Source organism: Triticum aestivum, chromosome 7B, assembly GCF_018294505.1.
Source record: "Triticum aestivum cultivar Chinese Spring chromosome 7B, IWGSC CS RefSeq v2.1, whole genome shotgun sequence".
In the NCBI taxonomy this organism is placed as follows: domain Eukaryota; kingdom Viridiplantae; phylum Streptophyta; class Magnoliopsida; order Poales; family Poaceae; genus Triticum; species Triticum aestivum.
Window position 1 is genome coordinate 253,710 of NC_057813.1, and position 17,411 is coordinate 271,120.

General features: G+C 45.9%; 4 protein-coding genes and 2 long non-coding RNA genes across 8 annotated transcripts; 4 read left to right on the plus strand and 2 right to left on the minus strand.

The window, feature by feature from the left end:
• The first annotated feature begins 1,035 nt into the window (after window positions 1-1,035).
• On the plus strand, window positions 1,036-3,549 carry LOC123163083 (RNA polymerase II degradation factor 1). The gene is made up of 3 exons (XM_044580845.1): window positions 1,036-1,161; window positions 1,360-2,863; window positions 2,927-3,549. The coding sequence occupies exons 2-3, from the start codon at window positions 1,427-1,429 to the stop codon at window positions 3,473-3,475; spliced, it is 1,986 nt and encodes a 661-aa protein (XP_044436780.1). The 5' UTR covers window positions 1,036-1,161; window positions 1,360-1,426; the 3' UTR covers window positions 3,476-3,549.
• A 33-nt stretch (window positions 3,550-3,582) lies between these two features.
• On the minus strand, window positions 3,583-7,103 carry LOC123163084 (uncharacterized). Its single transcript, XR_006481700.1, has 4 exons — window positions 6,909-7,103; window positions 5,867-5,981; window positions 4,067-5,772; window positions 3,583-3,903 (listed from the first exon to the last, which is right to left on the minus strand). It is a non-coding gene; the product is annotated as an uncharacterized lncRNA (long non-coding RNA).
• LOC123163086 (uncharacterized) lies at window positions 3,828-4,555 on the plus strand. Its single transcript, XR_006481701.1, has 3 exons — window positions 3,828-4,092; window positions 4,172-4,227; window positions 4,318-4,555. It is a non-coding gene; the product is annotated as an uncharacterized lncRNA (long non-coding RNA).
• On the plus strand, window positions 5,380-7,162 carry LOC123163082 (uncharacterized). Of its 2 annotated transcripts, XM_044580843.1 has the most exons (7): window positions 5,380-5,742; window positions 5,856-5,970; window positions 6,053-6,134; window positions 6,219-6,248; window positions 6,340-6,391; window positions 6,492-6,546; window positions 6,631-7,162. In XM_044580843.1, exons 1-7 carry the CDS (start codon window positions 5,380-5,382, stop codon window positions 6,828-6,830), a joined length of 897 nt encoding a protein of 298 aa, XP_044436778.1. In that variant the 3' UTR covers window positions 6,831-7,162. The 2 variants fall into 2 exon arrangements, with proteins under 2 accessions (XP_044436778.1, XP_044436779.1); XM_044580844.1 differs by lacking the exon at window positions 6,219-6,248.
• Window positions 7,163-7,367: 205 nt separating this feature from the next.
• LOC123163081 (uncharacterized) lies at window positions 7,368-9,822 on the plus strand. Of its 2 annotated transcripts, XM_044580842.1 has the most exons (7): window positions 7,368-8,262; window positions 8,352-8,411; window positions 8,510-8,627; window positions 8,708-8,789; window positions 8,898-8,949; window positions 9,046-9,100; window positions 9,190-9,822. In XM_044580842.1, exons 1-7 carry the CDS (start codon window positions 8,227-8,229, stop codon window positions 9,441-9,443), a joined length of 657 nt encoding a protein of 218 aa, XP_044436777.1. In that variant the 5' UTR covers window positions 7,368-8,226; the 3' UTR covers window positions 9,444-9,822. The 2 variants fall into 2 exon arrangements, with proteins under 2 accessions (XP_044436777.1, XP_044436776.1); XM_044580841.1 differs by having other exon boundaries at window positions 7,368-8,411.
• Window positions 9,823-11,596: 1,774 nt separating this feature from the next.
• On the minus strand, window positions 11,597-14,027 carry LOC123163080 (F-box protein At4g00755). Its single transcript, XM_044580840.1, has 5 exons — window positions 13,622-14,027; window positions 12,924-13,349; window positions 12,618-12,793; window positions 12,175-12,293; window positions 11,597-12,077 (listed from the first exon to the last, which is right to left on the minus strand). The coding sequence occupies exons 1-5, from the start codon at window positions 13,788-13,790 to the stop codon at window positions 11,771-11,773; spliced, it is 1,197 nt and encodes a 398-aa protein (XP_044436775.1). The 5' UTR covers window positions 13,791-14,027; the 3' UTR covers window positions 11,597-11,770.
• Between the last annotated feature and the right edge of the window lie 3,384 nt (window positions 14,028-17,411).

A 17,411-nucleotide genomic window follows, 5' to 3' on the forward strand; every position in this document is an offset into this window, starting at 1 on the left:
AGGGGGCATGGCACCGTCAAGGGGAGGTGGAGAGAACAAGGAGGGATAGAGCCAAGTGAAGTAACCTCGCGGGTGAGGGAGAGTCGAGCGAGGGATCTCTTATCTTCATATTATCTATAGGCTACTAGCAGTATTTTCTTAGAAGAGTTAGGGTTTGAGGACGAAGAACAACAGTCGGTGTAGGAAATCCCTCGTCTCTGGTTACCATCTTGGAGCTGAGTGAGGGAGGGGGGCCTCGGATACTTAAGTGTTTCGTGGTCGGCGGAGGAGTCTTTCTGGTGAGATGGTCTCATAGTGCTTTTGTGAATGAAATTATTCCAATTCTTTCTCATGAAGCCAGAAAAGACTTGGAGCAGATTATTCCGATCAGATGAGTTTATGTTATTGTGTCATGTTGCTTTTATTAATTAGTTTTATTCTATGTGGAGTTGAAATGTTCCCTCGCTACTATGGTGAAAGATCTTGTGGTTCGACTGTTGGTGGATCATCCCCAGCCCAAGTTCCTTCATTGCTCACGACTTGTCATCTTTTTAGATGAAGGGCTTAAGGGGCTAACAGAAACCATGAACTTGTCAAATTAGAGCCTCTTTACTTGGCAGTATTTCATCTTGCAAAGATTGATACCACTAGGAAGATGTCTCCGAGAGATTTCATCGTAATTCATAGTTATGCGAGTTGGTTTGTAGCATGGTTTTCAATTTTGAAAAGAAAACAATTTCAGACGTCACCAAAATATGCAAAATTTTGAAGCAGATCTCAGATTACTTTGGGGTTGTGAGTTTCTCCAGTATTCACTAAATAAAATAAAAAAATAAGAGTACTTGTAATCTCTGGCTCAAAATTTCAGGGTTCCAAATATTTGAGACCCACCAAAATATGAAATTCCAACCCTGGTTTGTAGTTTGTTGGAGCTTGAACCCAAAGGCATTGTTGTACATGTAACAGTTGTGATTATGAATAAAGTTATGGATGTTTTGTAAAAAAAAATGTATTTTCTGTGTCCTCAGTTTGAGAGAGATGGAGGAGACAAGAATAGTAGTAGCAGGTGGATGGACCAAAAAATGGCATTCCTGCATCCGTCCGTCTTTCTTGGCTGCCTGCCTCACTGACTGCCTTCCTTCCTCAACAAACCACAATCTCTACCGGTTAATTAAGATCCTGGTAATTAATTACATGCACTCGTTAATTCCCACTCCTCTCCTCTCCTGTAATCGATCGATTCATTCAGTCGTCCTTGTTAATTTCATTCATTTCATTTTGATTATGCATCATGCGTGCGTTCCCCCGTAGGATTGGAGATCATTTCATTCATTCCTGATCATTCTTCTTCTGCTGTTATTGTCTTGATGATGCATGCAGATCCACCATGTTCATGTTGTGAGCTCATCGGGTGCGCCGGCGGTCGACCTGCGGTGGTGCCGGTGCCATGGACGAGGAGGAGATTGAGGGGGTGCCGGCCTTCTTCCACCGCCACCCTCTCCTCCTCTGCTTCCTCCTCTTCCTCGCCTTCACCTACGCCTTGGTCTACCCCGTCTTCGCCTTCATCCTCGCCGCCGCCCCCGTCCTCGTCCTCACCGCCCTCCTCCTCGGCCTCGTCCTCCTCCACAGCGTGCCCCAGGACCACGACCCACATGTCTACAACAAGATCAGCCACCGCCCACCTCAAGTCCAACCAAGCACCACAGGCGCCATCACCACACATCACCACCGACCCTCCCACGAATCCAGCGACTCCTCCTCCTCCGTCGACGAAAATGACCACCACCCACCCACCGTGTCCAACGCCACCTCGCACGCCTCCTTCCCCGACACCGCCGCCAACAGCGAATCAGAATCAACCGACTCTGACCACGAAGAAAGGCAGCACAACCACCAGCGCTCCGAGAAAAAGGACGCGGTGCGGGCCGTCGCGTGGACGGCTGATGACGCCAAGAGCATCGAGAACATCGGCTCGCTCGAGCTCGAGATGAACGCCACCGTCGAGAAGCTCATGTCCAGGCGCCGCGCCCGCGGCCACCAGCGACCTCTCCACCACCACCACCAGCAGCAGCACGTCATGGAGCTTGACGACCCGTCCAAGCTCAGCATCGCCACCAGGAAGAGGAACCCCTTCGACCTCGACGGGCCCTACGACGAAGACGACAACTTCCCCGACTCCGCACCCTCCATGCTCGGCCTACGCCCCTCGCGCAACCCCTTCTTCGATGATATGGACGACGATCTCCAGCACCAAGCACCACCGGAGCCGTCGTCCATCCCAGGGGCCCCGGCAGCGCAGAAGAATGCCATGCTGTTCCGACGGCATGAGAGCTTCACCGTGGGTGCGCCGTACGTGAGCGACTTCCGGCCATCCCGCTTCAGGCCCTACTTCGTCACCGAGAAGATGCAGGGCCAGCCGGTGACGGTTCCCGAGGCCAGCCGCGAGAGCAGCTCCTCGTCCACGTCTTCCTCCTCTGCGGGTGCCACTGCTTATGCCTATGCCTATGCCTATGCCTACGCCTCCGCCAACAAAGAAGAAGAGGCAGCAGCAGAACAAGAAGAAGCTTTGGCAGCAGTAGAAGCAGAAGCAGCAACAATGTTGGAGGAGGTGAAGCCTACCGTTGAGTACAGCAGCAGGTCTCATGAGGTGGCGGCGGTGGACGTGGAGCTCATCAGCGACTCTTCCGACGACGACATGACACTGCCTGGTGGTGGCCATGCCCATAAAGGGCAGCATGTACAGGCACAGCAGCAGCAGCAGGAGGAGGAGGAGGTGGCTGAGCAGGAGCAGCAAATGACGATGGAGCAGGAGCAGGAGCAGCGAATGAAGCAGGAGCAGCGAATGAAGCAGCAGTTGGCTGAGCAGGAGCAGCGGATGAAGCAGGCGGCTGAGCAAGAGCAGCAAATGAAGATGGAGCAGGAGCAGCAAATGAAGCTGCAGCAGGAGCAGCAGATGAAGCTGCAGCAGGAGCAGCAGATGAAGGAGCAGCGAATGAAGCAGCAGTTGGCTGAGCAGGAGCAGCAAATGAAGCAGGCGGCTGAGCAAGAGCGGCAAATGAAAATGCAGCAGCAGCAGCAGTTGGCGTTATCAGACGATGACGAGGGGGATTCGTTTGAGGTGGAGAGCATCACGAAACAAGTAGCAGCGGCGGCGGCGGGCAAAACCAAGCAGCTTGAGACAGATCCTGCATACGACTACAGCCCGTCAAAGACGGAGAAGGCAGCATTTGCCCAGTTACCTCCTCCGGCGCCGCCAAATAAGCTGCAGACGATGCGGAGAGTGTTCTCAGAAGAAGACGCGGACGAGCCATGGGCAGCGCCGAGCGGACTGGAGGAGACAGCTGAGGATGAGGGCAGGGAGCAAGACCCTCCTCTTTCTGCTCCTGCTGCTGGTGCTGCCCCTCCTCTTTCTGCGGCCGCCAAGAAAGCTATCGGCAAGTCCACCAAGTACAAGCCGCCATCCAAGAAGGCAGTCTTAGGCTTCTTCCGCAAGTGACAACACATGCGTCTTGTCTTCTTCTCTTCTTCTCTGTAGTAGACAACACATGCATGCCTCCTATACTCGATCTCTCAGGACCTCAATGTAAAAAAAACCCAAGGAAGAAAGCAAATACGTACCTTTTACTGATTCTTGCCTGCAGGCTCTGTACATTATTATGTAGGAAGATATTCCTTACTTCATCATATCGTAACGAATCTTTATGCTTTGGCAATGCACCACCACGCGAATTATTCCATCCATATGTATGTACTCACTCAGATTCCTTGTCTGACCACCAAGCAACCGAGAAATGCCCACCGACGCTACTATATCCATGACACCTCGTTCCCCTATGCCTTGCCCATCTTTCCCTTCTGCATTCATCAAACACCCAGACGCCATGAATTCTGCCCTCACACTTGTCTCCTTCTACTGATTCTTGCCTGCAGAGGGAGTAGCAGGGATTCTCAAAATTTCCGTATAATATTAATACCGTGTTTCTATATTTCCATCCATCTCTTGGAGATTATATTTCTTTTAGATGTAATAACTAAATGTTTTCACCCATGGCACGCTGCAGGAAAGTTGATATCTTCAACGACTCACCTGTGAAACAAGGAAACCGGGCATTGGTAGGCATAATTTATTCTGCTGCTGCATCCAACTATATTTCTTAGTCTGACTACCTCTAGCTAATTCCAATCCCTGCAGGACATACTTCATTCCGTTGCCTATTCGTTTCGACAAAAACCCAGAATCAGCTGAAAGTATGTGCTTCATATATAAATTCAACTTTTTAGTACAGTAATAAACTAGAACCACTTAAAACCCAGCTAAGCATCGATGCACACATGCAGGAATTCTACAGGACGCAGCAGGGCTTGGGTCCTTTGTCAAGCTTTATGAACTCTGCGTGGAGCATATCGCACGTCTTTTCAGATTTGTGGCGGGTGGATTGATTACGGGACTCCTCATTTTGTATAGCATATGCAAGGAGTTGATGTAAGGAGGCAATACAATACAACAGGAAATCCCACATTTTCAGAAGAATAGCAGCAGTTCTCAAAGATACCCTGTAATGCTGGTTTATTTCATCCTATTCTTGCTCCTGCGAAACAAAAACGGGCGTCATTTCACTCTTAAAGAAAATGACTGACAGCATTTGTAGGGATGTATATATATTGTTGTAAGAAAGACAGGAAGTACTGAGCAATGCTACTATCACATTCTAACTAATATTACTATATTGTGCGTGCCTATGTGTTATTCCTTGGGTGTGTGTGGGATGGTGAATTCCTTGGTTAACTAACCATAAGCGGATACCATCATACCATATAACTCTGCATTGACTCGAAAAGAGTCGACAAGTCAGACTGGATGGGCATAGCCTCAACAGTGCATGCCGCCTCTGTACTGGCTCATTTGTGATTGCAGCAGCAGGAGCAGGATGCATTGGAACAATTACCTATGGCGCAACCAAGTAAGCTGGCGTCCATGTGGAAAGTATTCAAAGAAACAAGTTGGGAAGTCGAGCCACCCTCCAAGAAGGCAGTCTTAGCAGGCTTCTCCTTCTTCAGGGAAACTCAATGTAAAGCTTCAGGGAAACTCAATGTAAAGCATAGCAAAAGGAGCACCAAGGAACAAAGCAATACCTTTTCACAAATTGGCATGATTCTTACCTTGCCAGCCTCTGTATATTATAGTGGAAGTGATTCCTTACTTCATATGGTAACAAACAAATGTTTATGCTTTAACGGTGCACCACGGAAATTCCATTTGATGCCAGGAAGCTTCTTCCCCTATAGGCTATATATATATATATATATATATATATATATATACTCAGATTCATTCTCTAACCACCAAGCAACTGAAAATGCCCACCAGCTATACATGACTATATCACACCTCATTCCACTATGCCTTCACCTCTTTCTGCATGCAAACACCCAAACACCATGAACTCTGCCCTCACACATATCTCCTTCCACTCTCCCTCTTATTTCATCCTAAAACAGCGCCCGCAGTCCCGCCACCAGCAGATCAGCATCAAGTGGCGGAAGAGGCAACAATGTTCAGCAAAGCCCATACGAGCCATACCAGGGCCGAATGGAACCGGTGCTTACCGTGGAGGTAATAACTTACCATCTTCACCCCTGACAGATGTGATTCAGGAGTTCTACTCCTCCCTCAATGATAAGGACATCACACGACTCGAGAAGCTGATTTCCCTTGATTGCGTCATCGAGGACACTGCATACTACAAACCGCTGGACGTCAAGGTTTTCATCTGCTCCAATATCTCCAGTCCTCTGCATATTTTAACCATCAGGCTATTAATTTAAAGCCAGGTTCCCATACTTGGAATTCACAGAAACAACTTTGATGCATGCAGAATACCCATACCTACTTCACAAGGCTTATCAAAGTTATGGGGAAGAATGCCAAATTTGCTATCGATGAGGTTTGTCAAGGAGTAGAACCCACCGTCGCAGTAATGTGGCACCTTGGTAAGATCCTCCTGCACCATGGAATTGGAATTATAAGTGGAGGATAAGAAGGATAATTGTATCATCATGCTGCATGTTGCAGAGTGGCGCCGGGAGATGATCCCATTTGCCAAGGGCTGCAGTTTCTTCATGTGCTCAGCAAATGGAGCAGCCCTTCTTATTAGGTAGTAGATGAGATTAATAACTAATGTATGTCCTTTAATTTCTATATAATACAGTGTTTCAGTGTTTCCATCCATCCATGTCAGGCAAGCTGTTGGAAGTATAATGCTTTGGTGGTTTGGCCTCTAGATAGATATTTTTCTCTTAGAGGTAGGTAATGCTCCCCTTGACCTGACACAGAAATGTTTTCATTCACCCACCCTGCAGGAAAGTTCATATCTTCGACGAGTCACCCCTGAAACCAGGAAAGCTGGCATTGGTACGCGTACTAACCTAACCAGCTTCTTGTTTTTCCTGCTGCACCCAACTAAAATATTAGTTCCATTTAAAATCTTAATGAGATATTCCAATGCTTACAGGAAATACTTAATTTTGTGATCAACGTGTTCGACACATTCCCATATATAGCTAAAGGTATGCTCTTCATCAAATCAGCTGTGCAGTATAAACTAGTATTATGGTGTTAAAATCCAGCTAAGCATGGAATTACACGTGCAGGTTTCCTAAAGAATAAAGAAGCACTAGCTCGGTTCTTCGCAAGGTTTTATAAATTCTGCGGGCCTTTTATCGTCCCTCTTGTTGCATATTATACCGACGTCCCAATTCTTGCATATTATACCCGCTTCTGGTCATATGTGGCACAAGGATTCACTATGGTGCTCAACATGCTGTATAACATATTCAAGCGGTTCCTGTAATGAGGAACTAATATAACATTCAGAAGAAAAACAAATCTGGAAGAAGATAGCCTGTGTGGTTGCAATCAATTAAATTACCGGCAACATCACGGGTGAAGGATCAGCGAAGGACCGGACCTACAACAACCAGCTGCGGTATAGGCACTGTCAATGACTCAGAATATGCCACAAGATGTCGGTTTGTTTCCCAGAGGCTTCCTACTTTGCTCCTGTGAAACGGAAATGAACATCATTTCACTCTTAAAAGGAAATGGTCGTTAGCATAGGGATGCATGTATATAACCACAGGGTATTGTTGTAAGAAGAACTGACGAATACCATTGTTACATTCTTATACTGCGTACTAATTTCCAGCATCTAATAAAATGCCCCCAGGATATCCTGCTTACGGATTCTTGTGTAACAGCTGCAGTAGCATCTTATAATATTTGCCTATTTGTGTAGTTGTAGGTTTTTCTTTAAGACCCCACAGTACAGTCTGCACTTCACAGGAGAGTTTAAACACTTTCAAGTCTCGTGCTAAGCTTAACCCTGACAGCAATGTAAAGATATCTATTTCCGTGTGCTTTATCGAAAAATCTATTTCCGTCTGTAGCATTACATATTCCATTTGAAGCTTGAAATTGACTCCATGTTCCAGATTATTTTCCCTTTTTGTGGGAGTAGAATATCCAGGTAAAGAATGCTTCAGTCCAATGCAAGACAAAACAAATATCACTAGAGTTGGACATAATGCTTACCAGAACTCAAATCATTAACGACATTGTATGAGAGGCAGTCTTAGGCTTCTTCCGGAAGTGACAGACAACCAAACTTTCCCTTTCCCAAGACATACATACAGCCTTCTCTTTCTCTTTCTCTTTCTCTTTCTCTTTCTCTTTCTCTTTTTCTTCCTCCCTTCACAATCACAAGTCACTTATCTTCTTTTCTGTAGACAACCAAGGAACTCAATGTAAAGTAAATCAGAGCATAAAGAAAACCAAGGAACAAAGTTATCCCTTTTTACAGATTGGCATGACTCCATAAATTATGTAGGAAGACATTCCTTACTTCATATCGTAACAAATCTTTATGCTTTAGCAATGCACCACGCTAATTATTCCATCGCATTCCATGCCAGGAAGCCTCCCTGCTATACTCAGATTCATTCTCTAATAGCCAAGCAACCAAAAATGCCCAGCAACACTATATCACACCTCATTCCTCCATGCCTTCACATCTTTCTGCATTCAAACCCCCAACACCATGAACTCTGCCCTCAAGCTCGTCTCTTTCCACTATCATCCCTCTTTCAACCTAAAACAACGCCCACTGTCCCAACGCCAGCAGATAAGCGCCGAGTGGGGGAAGAGGCAACAATATTCGCCAAAGCCCATACGAGCGATACCAGTGCCAAATGCAACGGGGGGACTCAACAATGCTGACCGCGGAGGTAATACCTTACCATCTTCACCCATGACAAATGTGATTCAGGAGTTCTACTCTTCCCTCAATGACAAGGACATCGCGCGGCTCACGCAGCTGATTCACCCTGATTGCACCATGAAGCACACTTCATATTATAAACCACTGGACATCAAGGTTTTACCCGCACCTCATTTTCTCACATGCCCCAACAACTCATGGTTGAGTCCCCTGCATATTTGACCACTGGACAACAACTACTTTGCTGCCTGCAGAATACAATTACCTACTTCGCAAGGCTTATGGAAGCTATGAGAAAGAATGTCAAATTTGCCATTGATGAGGTCTGTCACGGAGTAGAACCCACTGTTGCTGCAGCAATGTGGCACCTTGGTAAGTTCCTGTAGCATGGAATTCAAACAAATAAGTGGCAGGCAACCTGGTAAGTGATAATGATATCATCTTTGTTGCAGAGTGGAACGGTAAGATCATACCATTTACCAAAGGCTGCAGTTTCTACACGTGTTCAGCAAAAGGAGAAGCGCTTCTTATTAGGTAGCTGAAATTGATACTCGCTCCATATTCTCTAATTTCTACACAACATCGTGCTTCCATCTTGGTATGCTCTTTCTAATGGCGCATATTCTCTAATTGACACCGCAGGAAAGTCCACATCTTCAACGAGTCACCTGTGAAACCAGTAAATCTGGCATTGGTACGCATACTATTACTAATAGCTTGTTTCTGCTGCTGCATCCAACTATATTGCCTCTAGCTAATTGCCTTCCATGGAACATTCCAATTCTTACAGGACATACTTCTATTTGTTACCTTTTTGTTCGACCTACTTCCAAAACAAGCTGAAGGTATGTATAAACTCTGTAGTAGTATAAACCATAGTACTAGTACTTAAAAATTAAAATCCAGCTAAGCATGAAAGTATATATACATGCAGATTTTCTACAGAATCCAGAAGCACTAGTCCAGTCCTTTGTGAAGTTTTACAAATTCCTCCTGGAGCCTGTTATCGTGTATCTTGTTGCATATTCTATCCGCTTCTGGTCATTTGTTGTGAAGCTCTACAAATTATACGTGGAGCCTATTATCGTGCATCTTCTAGCATATAATTTCCGCTTCTGGTCATTTGTCGCACGAAGATTGGATATGGTGCTCGACGTGTTGTATAACATATTCAAGCAGTTCATGTAAGGAAAAACTAATATCCCAGAAAATTCTACAATCAGAAGAATAGTGATTCTCACAGATATATACACCGTGTGGATGCAATCAATTACCGACAATATCATGAGTGAAGGATCCGAGAAGGGCTTCGGCAAATGTCGATGGATCAGAATCTTCCACGCGATGTTTATTTGTTTCCCGAGGCTTATCCTATCCTTGCCCCTGTGAAGCAGAAATGGACATCATTTCACCCTTATAAGAAAACTGCTGTTAGTGCACGGACGTATATATATATATATATATATATATATATATATATATAACCACAGGATAGATATTGCTGTAACAAGTACTCGGAAATTCTGCCTATGTATTCTTCTGAAAAAGCTGCTGTGTCATTCTACAATCTATCTGTTCGCATAGTGTAGGTTTTACTTTAGAGGCTATTTATTTCTGCATGTAACGCAGGAGTAAAATATATATCCAGGCAAAGAGTGTCAATTCAATGCAAGACAGAAGCATCATAATTAAGAGTTTAGACCAAGCAAATCATTGACATTGTATGAGAGGGTGGTTTGCTTCGTTAATTGACTAATAAAGCAGACTGCAGTGAATCTAAGAGAGCTTGATTCAGAATGGGGTGGAACAATAATCTATTTCATAGAAGTTTCAATGCAGTGGAATTTCTATAGATCCTTCAAGAGCAAAAGGCCCCTGAAAGAATCTTGCATTCTTCTTCTCATCATCCCATGCTTGATGTGCAGACGTCGAAAGAAATGGCTCTTTTTCTGAGTGGAAAACTGGAAATCCATATAGGAAGAATCCGAGAACCTGGCATAGAGAAACAGATGATAGCGCGCATAGGTTAGGCATCACTCTTCATCCTGTGTTTCCATGGAGCACCACTGATGCCTGAAAGGATATTCTGAAATACTGTGACCGATGGGTATAACTCCAGTGCCTTCCTTGCAATATTTTCTGCGACAACCACATCATTATGGAGCTCGCAAAATGCTAACAGATTCTTGTACATGGCCACAGCTGGAGTACGTGTGGAGGAGCGCGGTCTTGAGCACCAGGTTGAGGTCGGCCCCCCAGCGGAGGAGCTGCGCGTGGAGCTGCCTCCCGTGGCAACAGAGGCGCCTGGAGGCGCAGAGAGCCAGCAGGTTGGCCAAGGTGTGCTCGGGCATGCGAGGGTAGAGCGCGAGGGCCTGTGCCCAGTCGCCGGCGCGGATGAAAGCCGACATCATGGCGGTGTAGGCGACGGCGTCCCTGCGCGGCATTTCGTCGAACAGCCTGGCGGCGGCCGGTAGGTCGGAGCGGGCGGCGGAGTAGAAGGCGAGCAGGGAGCAGGCGAGGACGGGGTTGGAGGCGGCGAGGCCCCGGCGGCACGCCTGCGCGTGTATCTGGTAGGCCAGGCGGGCGTCGCGGCAGAGTAGGCGAGCTCGTCGACCGCGGCGGCCGGGTGGGCGGCGAGGACGCGGCGGAAGACGGTGAGCGCGGCGGCGTGGCGGCCTGCGCGCGCGTGGTCGGCTACGGCCGCGGCTCTGGCATGCGGCCGGCGCGAGGTGGCGGCGGCGGTGGCGCGGCAGCCGCAGCAGCATTCTGTTCTAGCTGCCGCTCACTGGGCTAAAAATCCATTCTTGTGCCGAATAAAAATCCATTCTTTCCATTGATTTTTTCAAGACTCAAGATTGTGTGGATGTTTCTTCCAAATCCAATCCAATTCATTCATTCACTCACCCCTAATAAGATTCAAGATGAAGAGCAGTAGCTTTGGTTTCCATTTATGTTTGCAAATCCAAATGGACTGAAGCTGATTCATTCATTTTTATTCTTCTTCTTGGCTGCCGCTCACTCAGACTCAGCTACATTCATTTTTCTGAATCCATTCTTCAGATTATCCATTTTAAACATCGAGAGAGACTCAAGATGTTGATGCGATCCAAATTCATTCACTCACAGATTTTGAATTTATTCATTTTAGTGTTATCTACAGCTAGTAGTAGGTGCTTTGATAGATATGTATTTTTACTTCATTCTTGCAAATCCAAATGGATTCATTTTTACAGATTGATGAACAGATGCATTTTCTTTTAACTAGTAGTACTAGTAGTCCCTCCGTTCCAAAATACATACTTGCCGTGGTTGGTTTTAGTTCAAAGTTCAAACGGAGGGAGTAGATAATAACAAGAATGGCATTCTTAGATTGATTTGATTACAACTGAAGGACAGCCACTCTTATATTATATGTAATGTAATGTAATGTAGCAGTAACTATCACATGTTTCTTTTGTGCAGAAAATCAAATCAAATCAAATAAGACCCTCCTCCCTTGACTTCCTTCCTTCCTTCTAAGGAAGATCATCCTCCTCCTCCCCTTCCGATTCGTCCGCTACGACCACGAGCCGCAACGGACCGCCAAACAGTCTGCTCAGCAGCGTCTGGTTCAGCCCTCCTATCCCTCGCGCCGTGCCAGAATGCCAGATCCTCGACGCCAAGCCCTGCCACCTGCTGCGCCCATTGTCCCGTGACGACTCGCTGCGGGGAACGCCGCATGTACGGGGATCCAGATAGTAGTTCAGGACCAGGCCGTTCCCGCGAGGAACGACCCCGAGGTCTCGTGACAGTGCCTTCCCCACTATTTGGACATGAGATATGCTGGAAAGCAAGCAAGCACATACATACATACATGATTAGTAAGCACATGTGTGCAATTATTTATCTAGCTCCACACAGTCGCACGACAACAACTCACCATATGTAGTAGAGACCATCGATTGCCTGTTTCTGAACTCTCCCAAGAAGCTCAACCTTGACCACCCCACCAATACACAGAACCGGGTGTGGCAGCTTGAAGGATTGCAAGACATTTTCCTGGAATAATAATGTTACTGACTCAGCAGGTTTACATACATACCAGCACAAGGCGACTGCAAACATATAGACACATTATTAAACAAAAAAATCCAGGTAATAAACACTTTTAGAACACTGCTAGAGATAGGTCGATCAAATGCAATTTCTTCATGCTCAGGCTTTTAAGAATTGTTCATGCTCTATATAAGCTGTTTGATTTATTTCTACAAGAGAAGAGATCCTTATGTTGAGCGTGCAAAGGACGACATATAGGCCTGGGGATATCAATCAGATATATCTATTCAACTGAGCTGCAAAACCTATTTTCTAGAAGCAACTGACCTGCAGCATCGGGAATTCTGGAGATGTGTAGGTCCAGACATAGTTTCTGTCATCAATCAACTGGCCCTCATTTTCATCACAGACAAGTGCTTCAGGGCGTAGCGGTGACCTTGGATAGCCCATCTGGACCCGGATGCTCTTTGGCGAATATATGGGATCGCCATGCTGGAAAAACGCTGCAACGACGCATGGTGGGAAGTACTGTTATTATTTAACACACACACACACACACACACCTGAGGCCTTTTAACTTGTTTTGAACCAGCCATATATACAGAAAGAAGGGAGGATGCAGTGACAGCAGACCTTTGAATGGCTGCAGCTTGATCTCTTGGATGAGGCAGAGATCGGCCTGGAGGCGATATATGAGGCACTCGGCGGTGGCGGGGTCCCTCTGGCCACCGCTGGACCAGTAGGAGGGCCTGTTGGACTCGAGGCGGTCGACAGGCTCGAGGGTGTTCTCGATGGTCTCGTCGGGGAAGTTGTCGGTGCTGGAGGCGCCGATGCAGTGGATGATGCAGTCCCTGGGCTTGTAGGGCGTGAGGAGGCCGTGGCTGAGGTGCATGTACACCCTGTGGTCCCGATGGAGCTTGTCGTCAGCGCTCGTGGCGGTGTCCTGATCCCGGCGTGCCAGGGTTCTGGAGGTGGTGGTGGTGACGTCGACTTGGGTGAAGGTGGAGAGCTCCGGGCAGGCCCGCAGGCACTGCAGCTTGCTGAACTGGTTGTCGATAACTATAGACGTAACGGCAGAGCACAAGAAAGAAGTAATCTTTTATAAGAAGAAGACGAGAGAAAAAACAGAGCATAGCTTTTGATTAGCACATTCATTCATTCATTAGACTGATTTCATATCTGGATCGGAAATCAGTACTCGTGCTTGCTAAACTAAACAAAACAGGTAGGAGTAGAGCAGAATCTATCTATAAATTCGGAGTAGATATGTAGATAAATGCTCCGGACATGGATGAATCGAATAGGGAGGCCAGATCCAGAGAGAGAGATACCGAATTGTCGCCAGGATCGGGAGACGGCGGATGCGCGTGCGAGGTCGGCGGGGTGGTGGAGCATGGTGAAGACGGTGACGGAGGTGTCGGGGCCCAGGTAGTCGACGAAATCCGCCGCCGGCGCCGGCGAGGAGGAGGAGGAGCATGGGGAGGAATCCTCCATGTCCATGGCTCTGGTCGTCCGTCCGCTAGTCTGGTGGGATAGGGGATGAAATTCGCCGAGCCGACTACCTCTTATGCAACCAATCAATCAATCAACTCATCTCATCTCATCTCATCTCATCTGAGGGACAAGACAAGAGAAGCGCGTGACCGACAAAGAGAAGAAGAAGAAGAAGAAGAAGAAGAGAGAAGAGAGATTGGATTGGATTGGATTGGGGGAGGGGAACCCGCTTTGGGCTGGGTTGGGATGGGACCCGTAGGTAGGGGAGGAGGGGATGACAGAGTACCAAGAAAAAGAAAAGAAAAAAGAGAAAGGGTAAATTCCCTCCTACCCAATTCACTTCCAATTCGAGCTTGTCGTCCGGTCGTCGCCACCGTCCGCACCAAGGCGACATACTACAAGTTGTTCACCCTGGAGCATCGGGCGGAAATGCAAACCACGGAGGAGCGCCACGCACTGCGGCTAGCCTGCCTCCGGAGTAGGAAGGTTCGAGCGAGGAGGAGTTGGAAGAGATGGGCCAAGAGGAGATTGAAGATACGGGGCAAGAAGAGGAGGAGCCACAATCGGATGAGGAGGAGGAGGATGCTCATGCCAAGTTCAGCATGGAGGTCACGCTAGTAGAGTTTGAGCTCACCTAAACGGAGGACGCAGAGCGGGCAGGACATCAACGAGTCTACCTGGTCTGAGGCGGAGGTGGCGGAAAACCGCCGCTTCATCGACCTGGAGGGGGGGACATGGTGCGTGAGTAGCTCTTCGCGGACAAGGAGGAGGCGCAGTCATTTCACCCGGCATGACCACGAGGCCGGTGACTCCAACAAGGAGGTTCGCCGTATCCGATGACGAGTAGTTTAGTTTTTTAGTCTGAGGTGAGGGCGAGGTGATGGTGTCTTCAATTAGGGGTCACTCACCATGCCGTCTCTCGGTCAAGGTGGGTCGGCCGAGGACCTCCTTGACGGTTCAGTAAGGGGCCATCTCAAGGACGCCCATGCTGCATAGAAGCATGTTTCTCGAGACTTGCGCATACTCCAAGGCTTAAAGATCGTTGCTTGCTCCCGCATGAGTGGTTGGGATTCCCAGGTGTAATGGTGATGTAGCCTAGAAGCAAGTACTTTCCTCAATTAGAGAACCAAGGTTATCAATTCAGTACGAGTTTCTCCCAACGAAGAAAGTTAGCAGTAAACACGCACGCATCACAAACACGCTTGTCCCCAACACGACAAGAGGATTATCAATCCCCTTGTCTTGCTAGTTACAAGATTAAACACAAATAATATAGATAATTGGTAACAAAAATAAAATAGGGCAACAAGGTAAATTATTGTTTTTAGTAAATGAGAATATACGCAGGGAGTATAACTTCATTAGTGACATCTCTCTTAACTACAAAGTTGCAATGAGTGTTTGATAGTTTGTTTAAAAGCAAGAGTGATTGGAAAAAGTTAAATAGTAATAAAGATTTCTGAATTGTCTTTGCTTTGGTGTTCTTGGTCTCCCCACAACGCCTCATCTGATTCGCCGATGCAATCAAAGCTATATCTAAAACTCGGTCTTACTTTTATTTATAACAAACATTTTAGCTTATTTATGATTTATTTCGGCAATATATGATTTTAGTTAACATTTTTTCTTATACTTAGCACAATCTGCAACATATTGATTTTGATAAAATCTACAATACAATGTTATTTGTCATAAATGTTGTCATGTATTTGCTAATACGTTCGTAACAATTGAAATTATATTTTGTGTTAAGAGCTACATTCGCTTTTTCTTTAGGTCCTTGTCTGAAATATTGCTAAGAAAAACATTTGACTAAATCGGACCCCTTCGATCTTAAAAACATTGCATTCTATGTGTTCACAACTATTTTAATATCCTTAAATATCTTTGTATAAAGCTCTGGAACATATGTGTCAAGCAAATCCCTTGAATAGTAAGCCAACAACATGGTGATGGTAGGGGCAGGTGATAGGCTAAAGTTGGAGAAGTCACTAGAACATCCATCTCTTCTATGTTGGTTAGTCTTGCCTCTCGGGAAAAGACATGACACCCTCGTCATGTGATCGGAAGTGTGATGATATAGAATAACATGTATAATGATAAAAAAAATAATTCTGCAACATTAAAAGCATGCTCTTCCGTGTTCTTGTATATGAAATTTTGACCACTCATCTCTGTGATAGTGGTAGCATGTTTACAAAAAGTTGCATGATATAAAGTACTACCTAAGAACTTGGAAGGAATCCCTAGCTAAAGGTTCACACGTGTGACTTGGCATCCAATAAAACCTTCTTTTGAAAAGCATAATCAGTATGTGTCGTTTGTTTCACTAAGGCTAACATAACAACCATGAGTATCACTAGAAAAAAGTGCTTACATGGCCACAAGTATCGTAGAAAGACACACTAAACTAGCATAAGTGACATAAATTTTATGCTCACACCGACACATCATCACCATGCTTTGGAGTCTTATACTAATCCAATAAATTTTATTATAATAAATAATATTTGTGAACTGAGCATAGCTCAGATGTGTTAGGCTACTTGTGATGAAAGAAGCCCACCAAGATTCAAGATACTTATGGTTAGAATTTGGAAGGTGCTCAAGGGTATCCATTGTTGCCCTGCGCAGAGCAGATACATACACATAGTAGTACTATGTTCCATGCTAGGTTAAGAAAAGAGAGAGGGTTAGTGAAATCCATTCATCTGACGGCAACGGGATTGAGATATGGATTTGGGTTTGGATTGGACGGCGCCTCATCCTTTGGCTTTGGCTTTGGCTTTGGCAACGGAGGGATGATGCAGCAGGCCACACGATGATGATAAGCACACCCATTTGTTTGTATATTTTACGATAATAAATAATAATATAATAAAATACTCCTATGTTACTTTTTTTTTGTTTTGTCAAATTAATCCGAGCTACAACAATATTCTTTTTTGAGCTAGCACAGTATCCTTCCTACACAGATATACATAGAAGTATCTTCTCTTGTAGGCTAGGCTAGGTTAAGAAAAGAATCAGACGGCGGTGGGATTGAGATGTTGGATGTTGGATCGGATCAGAAGGCGGAAGGCGGAGGGCGTCTAATCCCTCGTCCTACCAACACCGTAACAGCGGAGGGAGGGGATCCGGTCCAACCCTTGTCCTCTCCCCTCCTCCCCTACCCCGGATATTCACAATTTTATTTTATTACCATCATTTGTGTCGAGTTTCATATATATATATATATATATATATATATATATATATGTATTGATCCCCTTCTTCAAATTAGATGTGGCAGATGCGGAATGAACTCCTACCACATGATCGCGTACGAGCAATTCAAGAGGAATTGGCGGGATTGTTTCTTGACCACGTCGTACATAAAGCCGGAGAATACCATATGGAATTTGACATTAGATGTAAGGGATTGTAAGAGATCTTATATTGTATATATGTAGCTAGTAGCGTCGGATAGATATACAAAAACTTGTTGTTCGACCAATCTCTCGGAGAAAGAGAGGTCGATCACTTCTCTCTGTATATGTTCATGACGATCCTGTGTACTTAATGGTTCCCTCATTTGCTTAATAGCTAGCGTGTCGAGTTCTTTCTATACGTATAGTAGCTAGCTCG